At 51.0% G+C, this 17,789-nt stretch overlaps 1 protein-coding gene across 1 annotated transcript in view; it reads left to right on the top strand.

The window, feature by feature from the left end:
- Positions 1-9,664: 9,664 nt before the first annotated feature.
- Positions 9,665-17,789, top strand: part of Pnpla1 (patatin like phospholipase domain containing 1) — a 38,526-nt gene continuing 30,401 nt past the window's right edge. Inside the window, exon 1 of the mRNA XM_051152510.1 lies at positions 9,665-10,184. Within this exon, the coding sequence (XP_051008467.1) occupies positions 9,980-10,184 (205 nt within the window). The 5' untranslated portion in view covers positions 9,665-9,979. The remainder of the gene's footprint in view (positions 10,185-17,789) is intronic.

Raw genomic sequence — 17,789 nt, 5'->3', positions numbered from 1 at the left:
TCCGGACCTCTGGAAGAGCAGTCAGTGCTCTTAACCTCTGAGCCATCTCTCCAGCCCAGCACTGGGCTTTTGAAACATCGAAGCCCACTCCCAGTGACACACCTCTTCTAACACCTCCTAGTGTTTCCCAAATACTTCAACTAACTGCTGACTAAGCATTCAAATATAGGAGACGGTGGGGAGCACAATCATTCAAGCCACCGCAGCCAAGTTCATACTTAGTAGGTGGTCAGAGGGCGACCTTGGGGTCCCAGGGTTTGAACTCAGGTCATCAGCTTTGTTGGCAAGTGCCTTTACCCACTTAGTCTTCTTAGTGGACCTGATTTTTTTTCTTTAAGTTGTGTGTGTGTGTGTGTGTGAGATTGCATGACAAAAATGTGGAGGTCAGAGGACAACTTTGTGAAATGAGTTCATTCCTTCTACCCTCATGTGGGTTCCAGCACTTTCATGCTTTTACGTCTCAAGGTCAGAGCAGTTCTCTTTGTCTGTCTATCTGTCTGTCTGTCTATTGCAAATGCTGGGATCAAACCTGGGAGCATGCAAAAGCCAAGCAAGCACCCTGCTACTGAACCACCACTTCCTGTCTCTGGTTTCCCTGCCAGTTGAACAAAGCAGGTTCTACCGAGACAACAGGGCAAGGTCATCGGGCCCAAGACTGAAAAGAGCCCACTCCTGTTAGCTGGCCTTGTTCGCGTGCACACATCTCAGACAGCGGGGGTGGGGTGGGGGATGGGGGGTCGGCGAGGAAGGGCCAGGAGACTGAAGTGACTAGGGCAGGTGTTATCAGAAGGAGGGTTAGGAAGATAGGCTATGACTGGAAGCTTTGTGTGGAAGCCAAGTTCTGCAGACCCTGCTGGGACTGAGGCCACGGTGTGGGCTAAGGACAGGAACTCACGGCCTGTCCTGGGTTGACCAACTCGGGTCCCTGTGCCCACCTAAATGGCTGCTCCATGATTAAGGGAAAGATTTTTATTGGAGATAAGAGAGACTAGCCAGAAGCATCTTGGGGGAATGTGCAGGGCTGTCTCTCTCAGAAGCTGAGAGAAAAGGTCGGGGGCGGGGGGGAGGAGACTGGCCATCGTTTGGGCTGTGGGAGCAAGGATAGAAAAAAAACAAAACAAAAAAAATGGTGGGAGAGCCCTTCTAGCCATAAGGGGTTATGGTGCAGGGGAGGAGGCAGGTTAGCTGGGGTACGATGGGAAGCAGTATGGGCTGGGATCTGTAGGAGGGCGCGCCCCCCCCCCCCCCCGTCCTGGGCTGGGAATGAGACACGGTTCTACACCTCAGCTGCTTTCCCCTTGCCCGCACCACTCTGTCTTCTCTCCTTGGTGAATCAGAAACCCAAAGTCCAGAGAGGTTCTTTGTTGTTCCCCTATTTCTACTTCCCTTCTCACTTCAGGGGCCCCGGGATTATGGATTCGTGTCACCCTGCGCCTGGTTTTATGTAGTGTTTAGGGATTGGAGCTGAGGTTCCTCACATGTGCACCACGTGAGGTTTACTCACAGGCCTTCTGCCGACCCCACACCCACACCTCATAGCCCACATTTTTTTTTTTCTCTTGAGACTGGGTCTCATGTAGCCCAGGCTAGACTCAAATTCACCTCATAGCCAAGGCCAGCTTTGAACTCCTGATCCTCCTGCCTCCACCTCCCACATTCTGGGATTACAGGCGTGAGCCACTGTGTCCGGCCACAGCTTGCTTTCCTTGTACCCACAGTGACGGTCCTGCACCATCACAGTGGGTGGGCTGGCTGTGGCATGCGTGCCGAGTTCACTCCTGAGGGGGAGCAGTGCGGCCTGAGTGCGGCCTCGCTGTAGATTGAGGGCATCTGTTGCTTTCGATGATTTGCTCCTCAGAGCAATCTGTTTCTCTAGGGGAGTCTGTGGAGTCTGGGTTAGGATTTCCGCAGGGCTCAGGCAGAGAGGCCTGGGGAATACACGGTTTGTCCAAAGTGGTGGTAAGCATCCTACACCTGCCAGGAGATTCCCGTGGGGCATTGTGTTTTCCAGACTCTGCTAGATAAAACGTTGACTTGACATGGTCCTTCCTCCTCACCCTGGCTAGAGAAAGATCTGCCCCACCCCATGACAGTTTGAGTTTGTGCGCTCACCAGCTGGTGAGCGATGGACGCCATGCTGGCCCCCGGACACAGTCGGTTCTGCAGCAGTCAGCCTTGGGGATGGCCAGCAAATGCTGCTGCAGACTGTTCAGAGGGGTGCACAGGTAACTCTGGGGTGTAGCGATGGAAATGGAAACACTTTTGCCTCCTCTCTAGCCCTGTGCCACCTGTTTCCTCTGATGTCCTGAGACATGGCTCCTCTTCCTTTGAAAACTGATGCTTATGTTTTTTGTTTTCCTTTGTTTTTTTTGAGACAGGATTTCTCTGTGTAGCCTTGGCTGTCCTGGACTCACTTTGTAGACCAGGCTGACCTTGAACTCACAGAGATCCGCCTGCCTCTGCCTCCTGAGTGCTGGGATTAAAGACATGTGCCGCCATGCCTGGCTGCTTACTTTAAAAAAAAAAAAAAAGAATATAATTTTATGTGCATTGGTATACGGTGTCAGATCCCTTGGAACTGGAGTAATAGATAGTGCTCTTAGCCACTGAGCCATCTCTCCAGCCCCTGATGCTTACTTTTCTAAGACTTGGAGTAGACAAGATCTTTTTTATTTTTTATTTTTTTGGTTTTTCGAGACAAGGTTTCTCTGTGAAGCCTTGGCTATCCTGTACTCACTTTGTAGACCAGGCTGGCTTCGAACTCACAAAAATCCACCTGCCTCTGCCTCCCAAGTGCTGGGATTAAAGGTGGGCGTGCCACCACTGCCAGGCACAAGATCAATTCTTTTTTTCCTCCCCTGTTTTGCTTTTTCCTGAGTGTGGTTCTCACTGCCAAGAAGGTTACATCATCCATCTACTTTTGTACTTAGACTGAGCCTCAGAGAGGGTGAGGGGCGTGGTGAAAGTCACACAGCTGGGAAGTGGCAGAGCTGGGATTTTAAAGTCTGATTCTAGATCCCCTGTCTTCTGTTCCTCTCCTGCTCCCCACCCTCACCCCTCATCCCCCACCCCCAGTTTTCACTGTCTATCATTTTCTTTTTCTACCTTAATAAAGTTTCTATGACCTTGAAAAGGGAGACCACACTACTCCAGTCATACTCCCCACTGTCCATCTGGGTCCAGATGCTGGATGCGTTTATTAAGGGGTGGGGCATGTGGCAATACCCTCTGTGCCCAGCACACAGTAGGACAGCACTCAGCCAGGGTGGAGCCGGGCCCGCTTGCTCTCTCCTACACCCCTTCTTCTTGAAGGGGCTCAGGGTATGTCTTGGCTGGCAGTGTTTGCCTAGCGTGCTCATGGGCCTGGTCTCTCTCCTCAGCAACCCAGAAACCCCAGTGCCATGATGGGCACAGGCCTCTAATCCCAGTGCTCCACTCAGCAGATGGAGAGGGAGCCTGGAGGATCAGAAGTTCAAGGTCATCTTTTGCCTTGTAGTAAGTTTGAGGCCAGCCTGGTTGGTGCAGATGAAACCTTGTCTTAGGAAAAAACAAAAACAAATGAGACGCTTTGTTATGGTGCTGGGAAATCCTTGCCAGAACCCTAGAGAGCTCACTCCCACTGCCAAGGTGAGCAGCACAGACTTGGGGTGCCCTGGTGTGCTGTTGGTCATATTTGACCTTTCTTGGCCACCTTATGGCATGGAAGCGGCCCAGGACCTCTGACTTGGTGCCCACATCTGTCCCTGTGGCCACACTGCCTCCCAGTGGCAGCCTAAAGGCAGTTAGACAAGGGAGGATAATTCCACATATGGGCGTGCTAAGGGTTGTTTATTTGCCTGCAAAGATCAGGACGATGAGAACACACAGCCTAGAGTTTGGGGGCACCTCCCCTGCGGGTGCGTCTGAGCTCTTGTTTCTCAGAAGCAGAGCAGGCAGGTGTCGTTTCTGTCCCTGCTGTGCAGGTGGCTGTATGAGAGCAGCAAGGCAGAGCCTTGCTGACTCCATTCTGTTCCTGTGTTCCGTTCCTGTGGCTGACAGGCAGGACTGTCTAGTTGGATGCTTCAGAGAGAGCAAAAGGACTTCACTCATAAAAAGCCAGCTGTCCACGGCCGGCTCGGTGCCCTGTGTCTGCCTTGGGTGGGTATCTTCTAGGTCTTTTATTTTTATTTTGTTTGTGGAGTTACAGATGGTTGTGAGCCACCATGTAGGTGCTGGGAGCCAAATCCAAGTTCTCTGTGAGAACATTTTTTTTTCCTTTTTTAAAGATTTACTTATTTATTTTGTGTATCTACATGTATACCTGCAGGCCAGAAAAGGGCATCCGATCATGTTATGGGTGGTTGTGAGCTACTATGTGGTTGCTGGAAATTGAACTCAGGACCTTTGGAAAAGTAGTCGGAGCCCTTAACCACTGAGCCATCACTTCAGTGCCCCGACTCCCCTGTGGTTCTTCTTGTAACATGAGGCTCTTCCCAAATGCAAACGTGAACTGTGGTATTGATGGCTTCAGCTGAGCCACCTTAGAGGGACAGGACATTTGCCTTAGAACCACGGACTATAGTAGGAAATGTGTGTGTGTGTCTGTGCGTGTGTGCCTGTGTGTGCGCGTGCGCGTGCGCGTGCATTTTACACATGTGTGGTGTTGCATATTGAACCTAGGGCCTTACATATTCAACAGGCAGGTATATTTGTTTTAAAAACAAAAATTGAGGCCGGGCGTGGGAAGCAGGTGGATCGCTGTAAGTTCGAGGCCAGCCTGGTCTACAAAGTGAGTCCAGGACAGTCAAGGCTACACAGAGAGACCCTGTCTCGAAAAACCAAAAAAGGTAAAAAAAAATAAAAATCGGGGGCTGTTCTTTCACATGCTCAGTTCCCAGCATCCATGTGGTGGCTCACAGCCGGTTGTAACTCTAGTTCCTGAGAGCCCATGCCCTCTTCCTACCCCCACCCCACCCCACCCCCGACTCTGCAGGCAGAAGACAGTCACTCAGTGCACATTCATGCACTCCGGCGAGACGCTCATACACAATGTGGTGGTTTGAATAGAAACGGCCCAGCCCCATAGACTCTTGACTCCTAGGGAGTGGCTCTAATAGGGGGTGTGGCCTCTTTGGAGGAAGGAAGTGCGTCACTGTGGGGGCGGGCCCTGAGGTTTTATAAGCTCAAGTCTGGCCAGTGTGGACAGTCCCTTCTTCTGTCACCTTTGGATCAAGACGTAGAACTCTCCTCTGGCACCATGTCTGCCTGCGCGCTGCCATGCTTCCTGCCATGATGATAATGGACTAAACCTCAGAAACTGTGAGCCAGCCTCAGTTAAATGTTTTCCTTTATAAAAGTTGCTGTGGTCATGGTGTCTCTTCACAGCAATGGAAGCCCTAACTAACACACATATAAAAGATAGCTTAAAAATATTTAAAAACTTTTTTTTGTTTTGTTTTGTTTCTTGAGACAGGGTTTCTCTATGTATCTTGGCTGTCCTGGACTTAAATATTTAAAAACTTTTTGAGACCAGGTTTCATTCTGTCTGGCCTGGAAACCCTCTTGGCAGATGAGGTTGACCTCGAACTAAGCGATCTCGTTGCATCTGCCTCCTGAGAGCTGGGACTAAAGGGGTCCTCCACTATACCCAGCTTTTGGAGAGCCATGGAAGGAGAAGGCTCAGTGGGGAAACATGCTTGCCACCAAGCCTAGGGACCGGAATTCAATCCCTGGAGGCATGGTGGAAAAAACAGACCAGCTCCTTCAAGCTGTGCTTTGGCCTCTGCAAGAAAGGTGGCATATGTGTACTCCCACCTTACAATAAACAAATAACAAATTTAACAATTTGTTTAATTCTTGATTAAAAAAAAAAAAACTTAATTGGGCCAGGCATGGTGGCGCATGCCTTTAATCCCAGCACTCGGGAGGCAGGCAGATTGCTGTGAGTTCGAGGCCAGCCTGGTCTACAAAGGGAGTCGAGGACAGCCAGGGCTAACATAGAGAAACCCTATCTTTTTTTTTTTTCTTTCTTTTTTTTTTTTTTTTTTTTTTTGGTTTTTCCAGACAGGGTTTCTCTGTATAGCCTTGCCTGTCCTAGACTCACTTTGTATATCAGGCTGGTCTCGAACTCGCAACATTAACTCTCCATAAACCTAGCTCTCCATCTTCACAGTGGGTTTAACTGGATCTGCAATTACCTGGGAGACACACCTCTGGACCTGTGAGGTCATTACTGAGCAGGGAAGGCCCAGCTGCAACGTGGGTGTCCCCATGCCATGGACTGTGGGGTCCCCCTGACTTAGCAGAAAGGAGAAAGTGAGTTGGACAGCAGCCTTCACCTCCCTGCCTCCTGTCTGCAGGTGTGAGTGAGCAGCCACCCCCATCCTGCCCAGTGTCTTCCCACCGTGGATAGACCACACCCCCAAACCAGGAGCCTGCACACCCTAGGGTGCTTTTCTCAAATATGTTGCCACGGCAGTGTGAGAAGTCACTGACACAGGCACTTGCTGTGTACCGTGACGAAGTTCTATGAGGGGTGTTACGATTAAACTAGGCACAATAATATTTAAGAACTTGTGAGTCTGGGTCAGCAAGATGGCTTTGTGGGTAAAGGCTTTTGCTGCCAAAGCCAGGCACCCAAGTTCAATTCCTGTGGCCTGGGCCCTCTCACATCAATTAACAGTTGAGAAATGCCCACAGACCAAGACGATGGGGCAATTCTTTTTTTGTTCTGTTTTGTTTTATTGTTGGGTTGTTTTGTTTGTTGTTTGTTGTTTTTTGGTTTTTGTTTTGTTTGTTTTTCGAGACAGGGTCTCTCTGTGTACCCTTGGTTGTTCTGGACTCGCTTTGTAGACCAGGCTGGCCTCGAACTCATAGCGATCCATACTTGCCTCTGCCTCTTGAGTGCTGGGATTAAAGGTATGTGCCACCACGCCCAGCTTGTTTTTCTTTTAAAGACAGGGTTTCTCTGTGTAGTCTTCACTGACCTGGATTCGCTTTGTAGACCAGGCTGGCCTCAAACTCACAGCAATCCACCTGCCTCTGCCTCCCGAGTGCTGGGATTAAAGGTGTGCATCACCACGCCCGGCTCCAAGATATCGTAAGATGGATGGATGGATGGACAGGTGGATAAAATCTTCCTTCATCCAGTTTCCTCGGCCGTGTTCCAGTTTCTCAGTGTGCCTACCCACAAGCTGAAAGCCAAGTATTATCCGTGAATCACCCTGCTAATCTGGACCATCCCACATCCAAAACTGTGGCAATAGCTTTGCTGACTCACCCAGCATGGCTACCCTGTATTCCTTCCTGAGTCACCGGCCCTGGTCTCACCTCCCTCCCAGGCTCTCCAGCTGGAGCGTGCTCTGGGCCCTGTTGTGTGTTACCCCGCGGCTATGTGTCTCTCTTCTGGCCTTGCCTTTTCCAAGGACTCCAGGGCCCAGCTGCTCCAGAAGCCTGACTTTATTGGCTTTTGATAATGCTAGGCATGCCACCTGCCAGGCACTCGCCATTATCTGCTGCCTTTATAACTCCTGTTAAGTGTGGGAATTACTGCCTGGTTTGCAAACAGGCAAAATACCAATTGTACTGTGTTGGTCATAGGGCACCTAAACAGCAGAGCCGGGGAGTCAACCTGTTGTCTGACCCCAAGACCTCCTCCTAAGCCTCTGGTTCCATCACACCTCCCCTCCCGAGGAAGCCCATAGGTGTCCCTGCCCCCCATCATCTGCATCTCTGGTCCCCAGCTTCTGATACTGCAGTTCTCTCTGCTCCCCTCTTCCTCTTTACTCCCCCATCCCCACCCCAGCAATCAGTAGTTAATTACAGGGTGCCTGGGATGAGTCTCTAGTTATTTCACATTTGTCTGTGAGATGCCCCAGAAGCCTGTTAGTATCTGGTTTGGGGGAGCTGGGGGGCACGTCTTGTTCTCATTGCTCACACACCTCTGCTTCTTTAGCACACACACAAGAGCATACACACACACACACACACACACACACACACACACACACACACACAGACACCTATCAAAAAGCTGCCTTCCAAATCTGACAGTCACGTGTCCAAGGCTGTCTTCATAAGATGGAGCACTGGAGCGCTCTGTCCTTAGCGGATGCTGAACGTTGCCTTTACTGTATTGTTTACAGTTTGGGTCAAGAGCATTATCAGCGTTGGTGGGAGCTCCAGGAAAGACACTGATGTCACCACCTACAGAGAGGCTGGGGCCAACTGGGACTAGGAGGGGGACAGCTTGGTGTCTCAGTTCTAATTCTGGTCCTTCTGCCTTGTGGTGATGGTGTCGGTTGGATGGTAAAGGAGGAAGGGGCGGGGAGGAGAAGATAAAGAAGAGGAAGGGGAAGGAGGAGAGGGGAGGGTGATGGGAGGATAAAGAGGAGGGGAGAGGGATAAGGAGGAGTGGGAGGGAAGGGGGGGGAACTAAGAAAGCTTTTGCTGCCTTAGTGATCTGTAGTGACATTTTTGGGCTGTGAGGAGTCATGCTAGGCAGCCCAGGAGCTAACCCTGGTGCCCAAGCCCCTGTTCCTTACCAAAACACCTCTCTGCCCTGACCCTGATGTCCCCACATGGGAACCTCATGACCACCCCCCCATACACACACACACACACACACACACACACACACACACACACACACGGTGTTTGTCTATGTGATCATCTTGGACTGACCCAGCTTTCTCCTCTCTCTCTTCCTACACACGTAAGAGACAGCACATCAGCCGGAGAGATGGCTCAGGCCTTGATGCTTTCTGTGAGTACACAGGTTCAGTTCCCAGCACCTACATCAGGCAGGTCACAACTGCCTAGGACTTCAGGTCCAGGGCATCCAACGCCCCCTTCTGGCCTCTGGAGCAGGCACAGGGCTCGGAGGCAGGTGATGGGCAGAGAAAGGGAGATGGACATCCTGCTGGCTGGCTTATTGTCAACTTGACACAAGCTGGGAAGGAGAGGATCTCGGCAGGGGCATTACCTTCATTAGATTGACCTGTGGGCAAGTCTGTAGGGCATTTTCTTGATTGATGATTGATGGGAGAGGGCCTCGCCCACTGTGGGTAGGGCCACCCCTGGGCTGGTGGTCCGGGTTGTGAAGGAAAGGAGGCTGAGCTGTGGATAGGGAGCAAGCTGGTAAGCAGCACTCCTCCATGGCCTGTTGTTGCTGCTGCCCTGACTTTCCTTCAAGATGGACCTTAAGCTGTAAGCTGAAATAACCCTTTCCTCTCCGCGTTGCTCTTGGCCAGAGTGTTACCACAGCAACCAGGGCAAACCCCCAGAGTCAAACTTCTCGGTTACAGTTTGGCCCTCAGCTAATCCTAATGTAAGAACAAACAGAGAGGTGCTTATGTTATTATGTAAGAACTCATCAGTAAGAACTTGTTTCCAGAGTCTGGGGAGGGGTGTGGCGGGGGAGGGCGGCAGGCTAGGAAGGAGTGGTCCAAGTTACTTCTCCCCTTTTGAAAGCTGGAGCCACCCATCAGCCCGTCCTGGGTGTGAGAGGGACACTGGGCCTGGGGGTGGGGGGGATGAGGCTTGTCAGTGAGGGAGGTACAGGGTGAGGCACTGGCAGAGATTATGCAACTGGATGCTCAGGACTGTGAGGCACCGCCTCTGTGGATGAGGCCCAAAGCAGAGAGCAGGGAATACCTCACTCCGGGTGCACTCGGGATGGGAGGAGAGCGTGGAGGAACCTGTGGCAGACATGAGTTTAGATAGGCCATGAAGCCAGCATGGGGTCTGCAGGACCAGGACCCTGTTTATGACTCCTCTGAGGACTGTCTGCATTTCATCCAGGCCTTGAGGTCTCCTATAAGCCTTTTGGGGTACTTCTTAGCAGAGCTAAACAGGCCCAGGCAGTGGCTGGATGAGCCACCCATGGGTGCCTGACTGGACCGGTAGAGTTGCCACATTCCGGGCTGTTGGCTGGCAGGGAAGGAGAGACTGAACCCCGGCAGACTAGTGTGGGTTCCTCCTCCACTGAGAGGCCCTGAAGATGGATGAACAGGTGTTCAAAGGGGACCCAGACACCCCACACTCCATCTCCTTCTCAGGGAGTGGGTTCCTCTCCTACTACCAGGCTGGGGCGGTGGATGCTTTGCGAGATCTGGCCCCGAAGATGCTGGACACCGCTCATCGCTTTGCAGGGACGTCAGCTGGCGCAGTGATCGCAGCCCTGGTCATCTGCGGCATTGAAATGGGTAAAGACGGTTTTTTTCTGGGGTCTCTGAAGGGGGCTGGCTGGGGGGACTCCTAAGAGCAGAACCTATACAGCTTTGGAAAGGCTCTGGAGGACAAAGCCAGTTCCTGTCATGAGTGAGGCTGGGGGAGGCTTCTTTTAAGATGCAAAGCCTAAGAAGGTTTGAGGGGTGTCCAGGGAAGCCAGGAACAGAGGTGGTGCACAGTGTGGAAGCTTCTTCTTTGCCCTGGTGGTCCAGGGGCCACAGGGCTGACCCAGGGATATGAGCAACATAGTCCTTGTCGTAGCAGTGTACAGCACGGGCCTGGCCACTCCCACCTGCTCAATGCCAGGCTGTAATGGGGGCCCTTATGGAGCCGAGAGTTCTAGCTAGAATGTTCTAGGAAGAAAAGACAAATTAAAAAAAAAACAAAAAAAACTTGCAAATAGGAATGTCTCTTATGTCGTGATGGGAGGAGGAGGGGGAGGGGAAGGGGCATCTGTGTGAACAAATTGCAGCTGACTGGGGATGAAAGGAGAAAGGGGACAGCGTTCAAAAGATGTTCAAGGGCAGCCAGGTTGAGGAGGAGGCATCTAGGTGACACTGTATAGAGTAAGGGGACATGTGGAGAAAAAAACATTCCTGGGGCCTAGGGTGAGAGACCTGATGGGGAGGACTCGGCGTGAGGTTGGAGGAAGTGATTGAGGGTCAGATGGCCTGAGACTACAATGGCCAACTCCAACCTGGTGCTGTCACCTGTGGGGTGCTGAGTGTACCCTCAAACTGAGCCCTAGCCCTGGCATTTCATGCTGTACACACAGAAGCCAGTTGCTTAGCTTCCCGTGCCTCAGTTTACCCCATCAGGGCAACCCTCATGCTGCCCTGACTGGGGTTGCCAAAGCGTGAACTGTGTTAATAGAAGTGAACTGCTTAGTGGCTGGGGCCCTGAAGTGCTGGGATTTGCCTGCTAACTAGGTGGGTGTCTTAAGGATCCACAGCTGCTGAGCAGGTTAGGTTGCAGGGAGTGAGGTAGAAACCAGCTGAGAGACGAGGGCGGGCACTCCGTAGGCAAGGATGAGAGACTGGGCTTAGAATGTGCTAGAAGGTAGAGCTGGCTAGGCCAACTGGAGTGTCAGCTGTGGTTCTCTGAGATGTGTAACAGTAGCACACTCACTAGGTACCACTTATGGACACGGTGCTTTTTCCTTTTTAATAGCTCGTTAGAAACAATGGGACAGTGCCGGGCATGGTGGCGCACGCCTTTAATCCCAGCACTCGGGAGGCAGAGGCAGGCGGATCGCTGTGAGTTCGAGGCCAGCCTGGTCTACAAAGTGAGTCCAGGACAGCCAAGGCTACACAGAGAAACCCTTTCTCAAAAACAAAACAAAACAAAAAAAACAAAAAACAATGGGACAGTAGAGTTAAAAGTTCTGCCCATCCTGCCCCCCCCCCTCCAGTCCACACTCCCTCCCCAAGCCCGGGCAAAGAAAGGAACAATGATCCTACCAGATCTTTCTTAGGCATGGGCCCTCTCAATTGTCCCAGTTGTAACCTTCAACTACAGTGAGAGTAGTTACACTCGCCATCTCTTTTCACCCAGTGCAAAGGATGTCAGGCCTTCAGAGAGGGGCCGGGCTAAGAGTGAGCCCCTCCTGGGGCTGCACACTCCCTGCCCTGGGCTTTCCAGACCCTGCACATCACTCGCCTCTCCCTCTCCTCTGTTTTGTTTTAGACAGGGTCTCATGTAGTCCAGGCTGGCCTTGAACTCGCTGTGTAACTGAGGATGGCCTTAACTTCTGATCTGCCTGCCTCTTCTTCCCAGGGGTTACCATCCTGGACTTTAATCCCAGCACTTGGGAGGCAGAAGCAGGCGGATCTCTGTGAGTTCGAGGCCAGCCTGGCCTTACAGAGTAGGTTCTAGGACAGCCAAGGCTACACAGAGAAACCCTGTCTAAAAAGAAAATTATATATAGTCCTAATGAGTTTATGGCAAGACCTTTTAGGATCAATTCAGTTTACTCAATTGGAGAAATAAGAAACCTGCTTAGATGGCTCAGAGGTTAAGAGCACTGTCTGCTCTTCCAGAGGTCCTGAGTTCAATTCCCAGCAACCACATGGTGGCTCACAACGATCTATAATGAGATCTGATGCCCTCTTCTGGTGTGCAGGTGTACATGCAGATACAACGTTGTATACATAATAAATAAATAAATATAAAAAAAAAAAAAGAAGCCTGCTTAGCCAGCCTGAGACCCCCATTGGATCAGAGGGGATGGGAGGAAGCCATGAATAGGCCTCTAGGAGGGATCAAGGCTTAGAGTCAGCATGGCTCATGAGTGTGCTGGGACGTAAGAAGGTGTGCAGACCAATTCAGTTCAGTCATTTCACTGCCCCGTGATTTCCTTATAACCGGGATGTCCTTTGTGTCAGGTCCTGCTCTGAGTTTTTAGCGTGTTAACTCATCCAGACCTCACAACGCCTTCTGAGGAGAAAACTATTATTATTCCCCCCTTTATACAAAGAAGGAAACTAAGTCACAGGACAATTAGACGGCTCACCTGAGTTGATACGATCAGTACGTGGGAAGCCAACCAGAACCTATCCTGCAGAGTGGATGCTTGGGTTGCCTTAAGCCATGGCGCCGCTGAGCAGACGGGACTCCCGTGGGATGCTGGCTTTGTGGCTGCAGCGTTAGCACTGGGGGCAGGGGGAGTTCTTACACAGACCTGATGCAGTGAGGGGGGGGGGGCTAGAAAAATGGCTCAGAGGTTAAGAGCACTGTCTGTCCTTCCAAAGGTCCTGAGTTCAATTCCCAGCAATCACATGGAGGCTCACAACCATCTATAATGAGATCTGGTGCCCTCTTCTGGCATATAGGCATTCACGGGAGAAGAATACTATATAAATAATAAATAATAATAAAAAAAATATCCTGGGCCTGGGCATAGTGGTGCATGCCTTGAATCCCAGCACATGGGAGGCTGAGGTAGGCAGATCTCTGTGAGTTACAGGCCAGCCTGGTCTCCAGAGTGAGTTCCAGGACAGCTGGGGCTATGTAGAGAGATCCTATCTCAAAACAAAAAACAAAGAAAATTTTGTAAAAAAGAAAACAAATTATAATAATATTTTTTCTTTCAAAGAAAGAATATACTTTGGGGAGAGCATTTACTAGACAGAAGGAGAACTGACGAGGGTGCTGATCTGTTATCAGAAGCTCAGTGGAGGCCTGGCCCCAAGTCTCCATGTGCCACTAACACCAGGCCCCGGCTCAAGTCATTGCTTTGTTGACACCGGAAGCCCTGTGGTTGTAAACAACTCCAGTGATAGGCTGCTGGTGCATGGCACGCCGTGACGCATGGACGCATGAGATCCCTTCTAGACTCAAGAGTAGCCTGCCATGGCTCTTCCGTGCCATGCTAGAGGAGTCTCTGAAGTGACTGTTCAGTTTGGTCCCTAGAGATGCACAGGAGTGTGTGCATGTGTGTGTGTGTATCTGTAAGTCTGTGTGTGTCCACGCAAACATGTGGAAAACCTCAGTGTCACACTCAGAAATGCCGTGCGCCTCCATTGAATCACTCCCTCAGCCACCTGGAGCTCACCAATTAGCCTAGGCTGACTGGCTAGAGAGCCCGAGGAATCCCCCTGCCTCTGCCTCTCCAGTGTGGGACTTTCAAGCACAGCCACACATGCACACACACACACACACACACATCCATGCACACACGTGCTGCCGTGCCCTGTATTTTCAAGACACCTTTTAAAAATGGATGTAGTTATTTCTATGTACATGGGAGTTTTGCCTGCATGTCCACGTGTGCTCCAGATGCGTGCCTCGTGCCCGAGGAGCCTTGCCGTCCTCTGGCGCCCTGGCTCCCTCTATCCCCTACTTCTTTCTTCAAACCTTGCCTCCGAGCAAGGTGGCGCACGCCTTTAATCCCAGCACTCGGGAGGCAGAGGCAGGTGGATCGCTGTGAGTTCGAGGCCAGCCTGGTCTACAAAGCAAGTCTAGGGCAGCCAAGGCTACACAGAGAGACCCTGTCTCGAACAAACAAACAAAACAAACAAACCTTGCCTCTGTTATTCTCAGCCACTTTGCCCTCTCCAACATGAAAAGCCCTGCTGTGATTTAATCTGGGACCATCCCTCCCTCGACAACCATAACCCGTCTCTCCACTCACTGTGGGTTGCTTGGTGTGCTAACGAGTTAAGGTTCTTTGCTTTGTTTTTGTCTCACTCTGAAGAATTCACGGTGATCCTCCTGCCTCATCCTCCGGTACTAGATTTATTTATGAACTTTTATGGCTTTTACTGCTGAGAGGGGGTCCCTTTTGCACAGCGTTCGCTGAGGCTCAGCACTGGCATAGGAAGGGTCCGAGGGCTTCCCTGCTGTCTTGGTTTGGGTTTTGGTTTTTCAAGACAACGTTTCTCTGTGTAGCCTTGGCTGTCCTGGACTCTCTTTGTAGACCAGGCTGGCCTTGAACTCACATGGATCCACCTGCTTCTGCCTCTCTAGTGCTGGGATTAAAGGCGTGCGCCACCATGCTCGGCTCTTCTCTGCTGTCTTCTTTGCAGGGATCTTGCACACATCTGTAGCAGCTGTGAAAGTGTGTTCATTACGTCATATCCTCATCTTCCTCCTCCTCCTCTTCGTCTTCTTCCTCTTTTTGCTCTTCTTCCTCCTCTTCTTTCTCTTCCTCCTTTTTTTTTTTTCTTTCTGTTTTTGCTTTCTCTAGACAAGGTTTTCTCTCTGTAGCCTTGGCTGTCCTGGACTTGCTTTGTAGACCAGGCTGGCCTCGAACTCACAGTGATCCGCCTGCCTCTGCCTCCCGAGTGCTGGGATTAAAGGCGTGCGCCACCATGCCTGGCTTCATTACCACATATTTTATATATGGTCATTTTTGTGTGCATATAACTGGAGATCTTTCACTTCTTAAAATTATTTTTATTACATTTATTTGTTGTGTGTGTATATGTGCATGCATGAGTGAGTGCTGGTACACGAGTGCCACGTTGAGCATGTGGTCAGAGGACAATTTTCAGGAGTTGCTTTTTTTTCCTTCCACCATGTAGGTCTTAGGCCATGCCCTGGCAGAGCCTCTGTCCTCAAACCCTGACTAGGAGTGTCAAGGAAATGCAGAAATGAGAGACACACAGAGCAAAAGAGGCTGTGCTGTGCTGGCATGGGCTGGCGTGGGCTGGTGTGGGCTGGCGTGGGCTGGCGTGGGCTGGCCTATCTGATGGAGAGACTGTAGCATCCTGGGAGCTTGGTGTGTTTGTTATGTACAGTGGAACACGGAGGCAGGGTAATTGCGTACAGATAAAGCTATTACATGCAGCTGGATAAGGAGGCCGGGTTAGGTTGTCTTGGTAGGAGCAGTCTCTCTCCGCAGGGGAGCAGGCTGCAGGCTGTACATACCAGGGGACCGAAGCTGTGGTGAACATTGTCTGCACACACAGACTAGAGGAAGCCTTTGCCACTCCCACAGGCACTGGGTCCTTTCGATGGCAGTGCCCATGTCAAGAGCACAAGGTCACTAGGGATTTCACTCATTTGGGGCTCCCTCTGCTCCCCACACTCCCAGGTATGCAACTCGGGACCATCAGGCTTGGCAGCCAGCACCTTTACCTGCTGAGCACCCAGTGGGTGCTGGGTTTTGGTTTTCGTTTTTTGAGACAGGGTTTCTCTTGTAATCAGGGTTTTTGTTTTTGTTTTTGTTTTTGTTTTTTTGGTTTTTTTTTTTTTTGGTTTTTTTTTTTTTTTTTTTGGTTTTTTTAAGAAGCAAATTCTTTCAGCTCAGCCACACTTCCCTCAAAGTTGCCCCCACTCAGGACTTCACCGACTGAGCCCGCTCCATTCCTGGGGAAGCTGAGGCTGCAGAGCGTCCACCCTCTGAAGCATCCACCTCAGTCTGTGTGAAGACAGTGCTAAAGAAGCACTAAACACCCTGCCTGGTTGCCATCGGAGATGACATCATCATCTCCATGACAACCAGTGGGGTTCCAGAGCCTCTGATGTGGGCCAGAAGTGGGACACATCCTTCTCAGAGCTGAATTTCCTGTATTCTGAAAATAACTTTCTTTTTAAGGTATTTTAAGTCACATTCATTCATTCATTCATTCCTTTAGTGTGTGGTTATGGGTGCACCAGGGCGTACCTGTCAGGGTCTGTTTGGGGAGCCTGTTCTCTCCTTCCATCGCGTTGGTCTCAGGGATCAAACTCCGGTCTTTCGGCTTAGCAGCAAGCACCTGTCACCCACGGAGCCATCTTGACAACCCAAGACTAATTTCTTTTTCTTATCAAAGGATAGCTAAAGATTTGGTGGCCTGGCAGCCCCACCCCCTTCAGCTGCTACTATAGAATGGCCCCCGCCAAAAGACTTTATGGCTAGCTTTCCTATTGTCTTTTGGTCTTTGGGTTTTTTTGTTTTGGTTTTTCAAGACAGCGTTTCTCTGTGTAGCTTTGACTGTCCTGAACTCACTTTGTAGACCAGGCTGGCCTTGAACTCACAGCGATCCGCCTGCCTCTGCGTCCTGAGTGCTGGGTTTAAAGGCGTGCGCCACCGTTGCCCGGCCCTTCCTACTGTCTATGCTCCCTTCCCTGCGTTTCTCAGGCAATTCTTTTCTTGAGATAGGGTCTCAGCTAGGCCAGGCTGACCTTTGTGTAGTCAAGGCTGGCCTTGAACACACTGTCCTTCCGTATGCGACTATGCCTGGCTTTCCACCACGTAGTTCTAACGTGAGAAGTGCTACCTGGGTCCTAGAAAGGCACGGAGTGAGTGAGGCCAGCCCCTCCAGTCAGGACTGCCTTGCAGGCTGAGCAGGCAGAGGCAGGTCCGGTAGGATGTGAGGCCTCCAGCAAAGATGTGGGAGGACAGGGTGACAGAGTGGAGAAACCTGATGTCACCATCTCGGGGGGGGGGGGGTGGATTTCAGTTCACAAGGGCTTAAGGAAACAATTGGCTCTGGGACAGTGTTTGACCCATAGGAGAGCCCCTTCTCCCAGGAGCTGCCCTGTGACCGACCCCAACCACCAACGTAAAAGAAAAACTTAGCGGTGCCCTGACCCAGCTTCACCAAAGAAGAAAAAGTAAAAGAAAAACTCAGCATGGTGCAGCACACCTATAGTTCCCAGGATTGGAGGTAGGAATGCCAGGGAGTTCAAGGCTAGCCTCTGCTACATGGGGCATTTGGAAGCCAGCCTGGGCTACTGGAGACTCTGTCTCAAACAAAACAGAAGTCGGTTCACTGCAGCAGCACAGGCTTTTTTCACACCTACATTTCTGCTCTCTGAGCCACCGTGGGGAAGGCTGCTCAGGGCCCAAGCCCCTGCTTACCCCACTGGAGAAGCAGCCTGTAGGGCCCAAAGATTACAGCAGGCATTTCTCTTTTCTCCTCTAACCCCACTTAAAATAACAAACAAAAGCGTTTTGTTTTGTTGATACATAGTTTACTTGGCATGCAGCTCAAGGCCCTTAAAGTCTATTTAAGTTTATCAGGGGGTTTGTTCAGTTGGGCAGCAGTCTTCCAGTCAGTTTCAGAACCCTGTAATTACCCCCAGAGGGACCTTCCACTTCCTTGTTGTTACCTCTGCTCCCCCAAGTCCCCAGAAGTCACTGGTCGGTCACA

The sequence above is a fragment of the Acomys russatus genome, chromosome 11, assembly GCF_903995435.1.
Source record: "Acomys russatus chromosome 11, mAcoRus1.1, whole genome shotgun sequence".
Taxonomy (NCBI): Eukaryota; Metazoa; Chordata; class Mammalia; order Rodentia; family Muridae; genus Acomys; species Acomys russatus.
Note: the sequence above shows the minus strand (reverse complement) of the source record. Positions and strands in the feature narration are given on the sequence as shown.